The sequence below is a fragment of the Cynoglossus semilaevis genome, unplaced genomic scaffold, assembly GCF_000523025.1.
Source record: "Cynoglossus semilaevis isolate Cse_v1.0 unplaced genomic scaffold, Cse_v1.0 scaffold436, whole genome shotgun sequence".
NCBI classification, from domain to species: domain Eukaryota; kingdom Metazoa; phylum Chordata; class Actinopteri; order Pleuronectiformes; family Cynoglossidae; genus Cynoglossus; species Cynoglossus semilaevis.
In genome coordinates, this window is record NW_007585130.1 from 1 (window position 1) to 7,595 (window position 7,595).

Here is a 7,595-nt window from a genome sequence, read left to right on the forward strand (position 1 = left end):
AAAAAAAAAAAGAGTTCTGAACCAAAGAAAGGACAGCGGTGTGCCGTGCTGTGTCGCACCTAGGTTTTCAGTGTTGTCCTGTCTGAACACTATAGAAACCATCATTGTTATTCAGAAATGCAGTATAACGAGTTCTCATGTCCTAGACAACTTGTGTAGCCATAATAACGTCGTTACCAAAGGAACAAAGAAACATGTTACACCTGAATCCTTAGTCAAAAACCCAATGTACCATGCCATTACATTGTGAACTCCTGTATATTTCAGTGATAGGAAAAAAAAGTAAAAGTAAAAGTACTCCGTCCCAGTGCGTGATACCTAGGCCTCCAGCATGAGCGTCGATGAGAGAAGATCCGACTGCAGTTCCCGGATTCAGACCCAACTCTGCTGCTGCCTCTTGGGTCAGACCATCACCCAGTGGGCTTCCTGGAGCAGACGTCTTACTGCCTACAGGACAGAGAGGAGCAATTTATGAACAAAAATGTATGCTAATGGTTAAAGGAATTTGCTTATTACAAAAACTGGAATTGTGATGTTAGAAAAGTTACAGTCATGGTTTTAGCTACTGTTAGCAATGTTTTGACCAACTTTTGGCATTTCAGTTGATCAGAGCTGTTAGCAGGCTAGCCGTTCTTTTAGCCGATGGTTTTTCTTCTTGCTCCTGGAGATATTTTCCTTATAGAACGTTTAAGCTAAATGTGAGATAAATAGAACATTATGGCTACTTTTACAGTTGTTAGCTTTTGGCTTTGTTTTAGTTCGTTAGCTTTTAGCCAATGTTTAGAATATAGAATCCAGTGTTTCCTCAGCTAACCTTTAGCTATTTGTCTTCAATCTAACTTTCTGTTATATTCGACTGCCCCCCCCCACTCATTTAAGCACCATTGATTTTGTACCCTATAAATATCATTCCCATCTCCCCGTGAGGTTTAGCAAATATATCTATTTTATAGGGTAGTTTGACGCTCCTGTCCTAATAAATTCATAACCTCGCTAAATATTCTGCTCCGAATCCCTAAGACCTACCTATTTTGGAGAAGTTATTTTCCAGCAGATCCTCCAATCCAATGCTGGTCCAGAAGCTCTCATCCCATCCATCTGGAGGGCAGTACATCCATTTACAGACCACAGTACATAATGACCTAGGAAAACATGGTGAACACATACATACATTAGTTTTTTTAAGAAGATTAATTCAACAAATACGTCTATTCAACTCAACAAGTTCACCTGGTCAAAGAACCTGTTGCTTTCCAAGACAAAAAGTCAGGCAGGTCAAAAAAGTGAGCAGCTTTGTCCCAGCAACTTTCTCTGAGGTTCTGGATTAGAAAAAAAAAATAAACACAGAGAATTACAGTCATAATAGGCCAAAGCTCCACCCTGCTTCGCTCTGAACACCCAGTATGAAGAGAAGCAGAAACCCACAGATACCAGTCTCCTACGGTGACCTCTCTCACCTCTCACCTCTTTAAGCCACAGCAGTTTCGGGGGCTGCATCTCCGGTGACATGACCCCTCCAACTCTGCTCAGGACTTTGTGGCCCGTGTTGGTTATAGAGGAGGCCTGCTCTACAGCACGATGGTCCATCCACATCACCACATTCCTCTGACTGTGGCCTTGAATGAACAGACAAGACAGAGATCGCAAGCAAAATAAATCAGCAAGGGGTCGCAGAAAACTATTCTGTTAAGACTTTTTAAAAATGTTATTGCCTTAACATTTTCTGTGAATAACAGTATGGAGTTGTACTCCGACATTCATATTGTTTTTCCATACAGATTTGAAGTACAAATTTAAAGGTCTTAGACAAGACACACCTTCCTGAGTAACTGGCACAGGCTGGAAGTTTTGATCCAAAACCACGAGCGAGCAGGTGGCATCAAATCCAATGCCACAAACCTGGCTTTTCTTGACATTCTGGATGACTTTCTAGAGAACAATACAGATTAAAGGAAAAACAAAAACATGATGAATGATGAGGTCAAGACAACTTTAAATGTGTCAGTTAAGGCAGGGGTGATTCCCAATCTCCGGTGCGTGGACCAGTGCTGGTTCATAGGTAATTTGGTACCGGGCCACAGTGGGACACTACTTTTTTATTCAAAGTCTTTCTTGTTTTAAAAAATATAGGTCACTCAGACTGATACTAACACAAAAAAGTATTTTCTTTCAATACTGGCGTGGTATTACCGGACCCCAGTAACGGCTGATACCGGCCGACCGGTCCTTGGTACAAAACAGGGGGGGGACCGCTGTGTAAAGCTACACTTAAATGAGTGTACCTTAACACTAGCTACATTAAGGCTAATTGTGGAATCACGGACATAATGAGCGGAATTTTAAAAAGTTCTGCTCCACACCTTGACAACTGTGCAGCATTTCGTCCAGATTTCAGTGGAGGACTGGACATAGTGGTCCGACTCAGGCTCCCAGATGCTGATGGGCTCTGCTGCAGTGGCCCTCAGCAGCCCGTCCCTTGTCACCAGCGCAGCTCTCACGCTGGCTGTGCCCACATCTACGCCAACATAATAGACCTCTGCCATGTGGGAACCAGCTGAAAGGACAGGACAGTACAAGTGAGAATTTGCCTTAAAAGTTGATGATAAACCAGCGGTTGCACGGCCAAAGGCAGCACGAGGGTTCAAGCTAAATAGATTCTCTCACAGAAAGTTGGAGGGGAGTCGATACGAGTTATCTGATGTTATCTGTTTATCACCTGGGGTTTTGTTTGATTAACAGCTAAAGGTTTACTATATTAACTTATTATGTTATCTTGGTTTTGGGGACAGGCGGGGTCAAATTTTCTGGCTAACCTTACGTTATTTAGTTATTTGTTGTCTTTCTAGTAATTTTAAAAATGCAAATGATGTTCCAGCAAAAAAAAAAAAAAAGAAAAGTTCCAATTAATTTTTATTTAATTAATTACCTTTTGAGGCGCTACATTTTAGGCTGCATTTTAGCATTCTTCTTTGTTAATAGTTATATATTATTATTCCAACTTTTTGCAATCTTTTATTTAAAAAAAAAACATCTTTTGGCTATCTTTAGCTTTTATTAAAAAAAAACATCTTTTGGCTATCTTTAAAGTTCAGTGCAGGTTAACTCTTTGTTTTGAATGGACAGAAACGACATGTGACATGTGATGTCAGAGTAGAATAAGGAAGCAAAGTTGTTATCTAGCCGAGGGGATTGTACAATCATTGACTGTCTCCTGCAAAGAAATAAAAAATGATTTTCCGTCCAGTGTGGTTATTTATTCATCTTATAAACTTAAACTTTTACTAATGTTTGCACACACAAATCTGGTGGCATTATGGCTTTCGTCATGCCGTAAAGTGTGGTGGGTTATAGGAGAGCTTGTACCGTTACGCTAGTATCTGCTTAAAGTAAACAGAAATTGATATTATGTATTGTTTTTTTTATTATTATGTTTTATTATTGACATAAAAATCTATAAACATGCTATTTTAAACGAACAACTACCAAGTTGGTGGACCTGCTAAAACTCCGAAGTGTAAACGAAAGTGTCGGCTTTGTAAGAAAAATAACGAATAAAGTGCTTACCGTGTAGATATATTAACGACAGCTTTAAATAAAGCTACGCAACACAATTTTTTACAGCCTCCACGTTTCTGGGACGTTGTATCAGTGTTTAAATCCCTTTTCGAGCAGACTTTGAACCGCAAACGGTGGTCGTTACGGATCGCCAAAGTGGACAAAATAGGTGAACGCCACATTCCCGGCTGGCGACAATTAACATTGAAAACTAGTTGTGGAGACAAATAGCTGAATATCCCAATATTATCTATCTTTTATGTGTATGTATTTTGGAAATACAGACATTTTAGTAAAGTAAGAAAATAAAAATGTCGACATGTTCCATGAACTGTAAACCACGTCGTGTTAACGTCGTAGAATGCAGGTAAACCACGGTGTTAACGTCGTAGAATGCAGCTGTGTATAAATCACGTCGTGTTAACGTCGTAGAATGCAGCTGTGCCGTCAAACAAACATTCTGTATAAATCATTAATAGGAGTTTTGCAGAACTATTTCTCAATTAATTAATTAATTGATAGAATATAACGTAACTCTTGGAGGTATGTAGGTATACTGTAATGGTAAACAATTCAGTCTACTATACCTTTCCTTCTAGAACGAACGTGACAATCGTTGTCAAACGAATGATAACTTTAGATGTTTCCTTGGGTACTTCCTGTTCCTATTATTCCAAACTGAGGCCTTAAAAAAAAAAAAAGTTGCCTTACTTTGAAGCCTTTTGGTGGTTAATACATATTATTTCTAAATAAATACTTATTTTAGCATTTTGTAAATAATGTCTTTTATTTTAAAAGATACCAGGTTTGACTGTTGTATTGGTGTATTGATATATATTTCAGCAATATTTAGGCCTTTTAAAAAATACTAACACATTTTCTACAACTAGTTCCTTTATTGGTGTCCCAGTAATGAAAGACTTCTCGCTACATTAACCCGAGTCAAATATCTTGCAGCCACAATAGTGCAGTGATTTATTTTCTGATTAATGATTCATTGCCTGACAAGCCTCTCACGGTCTCCGTGCTCTAGATCTCGCTATGTAAGAGGGTATAATTTGATTAAAGAAGAACGTTTAAAAATTCATAAACTACAGCCCTGCCAAGTCATTTGTCTCTACCGTGTGCTCGTCTGCGTTGTTATTTCTTTGAGGTGACAAACAGCTGCCAACAGGAGGTAGACTTAACCGTGGTCAGCCTGTTTGGATCGTAAGTGATCGCCAAATTATGAAGGAGAGAGTAATGGCAAACAGAGCAGGAAGAAACGGATGGTTTTCGACAACTATTACGGCGACAGTGTTTTAAAATCACATCTTTCTCTCGCACTCTGAAAATATGCAAAAATTGACCCTGTTGATTGAACAAAACATATAGCCTCTATTTGTGTTTTGCATTAATGGATTGGAACAGGTAGGGGCAAACTAAGTTGTTCAGCTTTTTAATCTGGCCCACCAAAGGACCAGTCGGGCCTGTTCAGCTTTTTAATCTGGCCTACCAAACTTCCAAATCATATAAATTATTTATATTATCATTATACTTCTGCCTTTTTTTTGCAATACCCATGCTTCCCTAATAGATGGCGTGATAAAATAATAAAGGCCTTTATGCATGACATATCATTTATCTTAGTTCACACTTCATCTATCTGCTCCTGGCCCTCCCGCGTGTTCAATTTTCGGACAATTGTGGCCTGAGAGTCATAAAGTTTGTCCACGCCTGGATTAGAAGGTGGGAGAGTATTTTCAAGGAAATTTGTCCCATCAACAATTCAACTCCTGATTACAAACTGCACTGGGTGGAAACAGCTGTTCTGTACGGGGACGAGGAAAGTACTTTTATCTTTAGGCGACCCTGTCAGGTCAGTGCAGGGGAAGAGAAACAGGAAGCAGGACTGGGACAATGCAGTGGTTCAAATGAATGGGATTACAGATAAGTGAACAGGGACAATAAAAGGGAAAGACAATGTTTTTTTGTTTTTTAAAGTTTTGCAGTTCTAGTCTAACATTTACAGACATGCTGCATGTTGAGACAGGCGTGTTGAAAAGATGACCACTGACCTTAGGCAACTTTGATTCTCTTAAACTGTCTGGAGCTGTTCATTTATTTATAGTTGGCTCAAGGAGAGCATGTTGAATAATACAATGGACGAGACCACACAGACTGGAATGCAGCTGTGCAGAAGCTTCAGACCTTAGTCCTGGCTGACATTTACTCATGGGATCTTCGTGAGTGGGTGCTTAGATTATTCTGGAATGCACTTTGAGTATTTTAATGTTTCAGCGTGTAATCGTGTGAGATTATGGGGAACGGTCTCAAAAGGGATTACAAATAAATATTTCCTCTTCCTTAATAATAACAATACTCAAAGCATTTAATTACTACGTACTTTACAGATTAGTGTAGTCTAAAACCTGTTTATGCAGCCAGACTTTGACCAAACCTGATCTCCATAGATTACACAAACTTTTATTTGCACTTTAGTATGTATGTTATGATTTACCTATAATCTAAAACGGTGCAGATTATAGGTAAATCATGTGGCTCACATACCTAAACAGGTTGAACATTTATCTCTGCCACATAAATGGCAAGTTAATGTGTTATTGCTGTTTTTGCGACATTTATCTTAAAAATTAGGTTTTGTTTCTAAGGCAAAAGTCTCAACTTTTACAGTCTCTCAATAACTACCGTTTTCCAGCTAAGGGGTCCATGACGGTGGTAAAAATGGCAATGCGTTGTAATGAATATATGTATATACACGTGGGTATATTCGTAAAAAAAATAAAGATAAAATATAGATATAAATATAGAGATAATAAATAGATATAATAAATATAAAGATAGATAGATAGATATAAATGAGCGGGTAACTGAATATTCAAAAACACTACGTAATCCCAGGGTACATTGCTCCATGGTCCGCATTACCTAATCCCATCAGCCATCGCGCAGGGGGCGGGGAAAAGGCGGGTTGTCATGGCAGCTCATATGTCATTTGACATACCCCGCCTATCAAATCACCAGCGGGCCAATCAGGGGGCGTCGAAATGACATCATTGTTATTTTCAGTGGAGCTGCAGCTTAGAGGTGGATAAAGTTCGTCTCCACGTTGGAAGTGATACAAAGTATTATCTCTCAGGCTCCTTTTGTTTGTACGAAAAAAGGGTAATAAACAAAATAAGAAGATTGAGTTGTTAAAGACACAGGACCAGCGGAGGAACTGCGACTTTTGTTGACGAGCGACCGCGTCACGAAGGAAAACTTTTCTCAGGACGCTAACTTGTCAGTGAGTTGAACTTCAACAATAGGCGGACTCTTATCAGTTGACATTTGGGACATAAAGGATTTTTGGGACACATGTAAATTGTTTTTTTTCCCGTCTCAATCAACCGGACAGCAGCCTTTAAAGGAGACACGAACTTTATGTCTAGGAAAATGGAAGCGACCTTTTACGACGAAGCCGTCAAAGCTTCCAACTCGCAGCACGAAGGAGCGGCTATGTTTGGCTTCAACCCCAAAATTCTGAAACAAACCATGACTTTGAACCTTAACGACCCTAAAAACTTCAAACCTCACCTGGGTGCTAAAGCCCTAGACATCCTGACGTCTCCCGATGTGGGTTTACTGAAGCTGGCCTCGCCTGAACTGGAGAGACTGATAATCCAGTCCTGCACCAGCCTCACGACTCCGACACCAACCCAGTTCCTGGGCCCAAAAAACACTACCGACGAACAGGAGGGTTTCGCCGAGGGCTTTGTGAGGGCTCTGGCTGAGCTCCACTACCAGCAGCAGATGCCGGTCGGGCATCCCGGCGGCGCGCAGGCCGGCGGTGTTGTGTCAGGCACCAGTGGGTCCGAGGGCGGCGGGATGTCTTACAGCTGCACGGCGCGCGCCGAGCCGCCTGAGTACACCAACCTGGGCGCTGGGTACCGGGCTGTGGGTTCTGCGTCAGCACCTGGCGCCGAGAAGCAACCGCCGCCGCCACCACCACCACCACCAGCAACCACGGGATACCCGTCGTCCTCTCCGCCTTCTCACAA

At 40.8% G+C, this 7,595-nt stretch overlaps 2 protein-coding genes across 3 annotated transcripts in view; one reads left to right on the plus strand and one right to left on the minus strand.

Annotated features, from left to right (window-relative positions):
* Positions 1 to 298: 298 nt before the first annotated feature.
* On the minus strand, positions 299 to 4,230 carry LOC103398833 (FGGY carbohydrate kinase domain-containing protein-like; the record flags this gene model as incomplete). Its single annotated transcript, XM_008337575.2, has 7 exons — positions 4,143 to 4,230; positions 2,361 to 2,554; positions 1,818 to 1,929; positions 1,465 to 1,616; positions 1,231 to 1,319; positions 1,027 to 1,142; positions 299 to 447 (listed from the first exon to the last, which is right to left on the minus strand). Coding segments are annotated over exons 2-7 (801 nt in total), but the record flags the coding sequence as incomplete, so codon positions are not given.
* Positions 4,231 to 6,605: 2,375 nt separating this feature from the next.
* Positions 6,606 to 7,595, plus strand: part of LOC103398819 (transcription factor AP-1-like) — a 2,035-nt gene continuing 1,045 nt past the window's right edge. Inside the window, exon 1 of one of the 2 annotated variants that reach the window (XM_025053832.1) lies at positions 6,606 to 7,555. In XM_025053832.1, the coding sequence (XP_024909600.1) occupies positions 6,979 to 7,555 (577 nt within the window). In that variant the 5' untranslated portion in view covers positions 6,606 to 6,978. Of the gene's footprint in view, positions 7,581 to 7,595 lie in introns of both variants that reach the window. The other variant, XM_025053833.1, reaches the window with a different exon arrangement.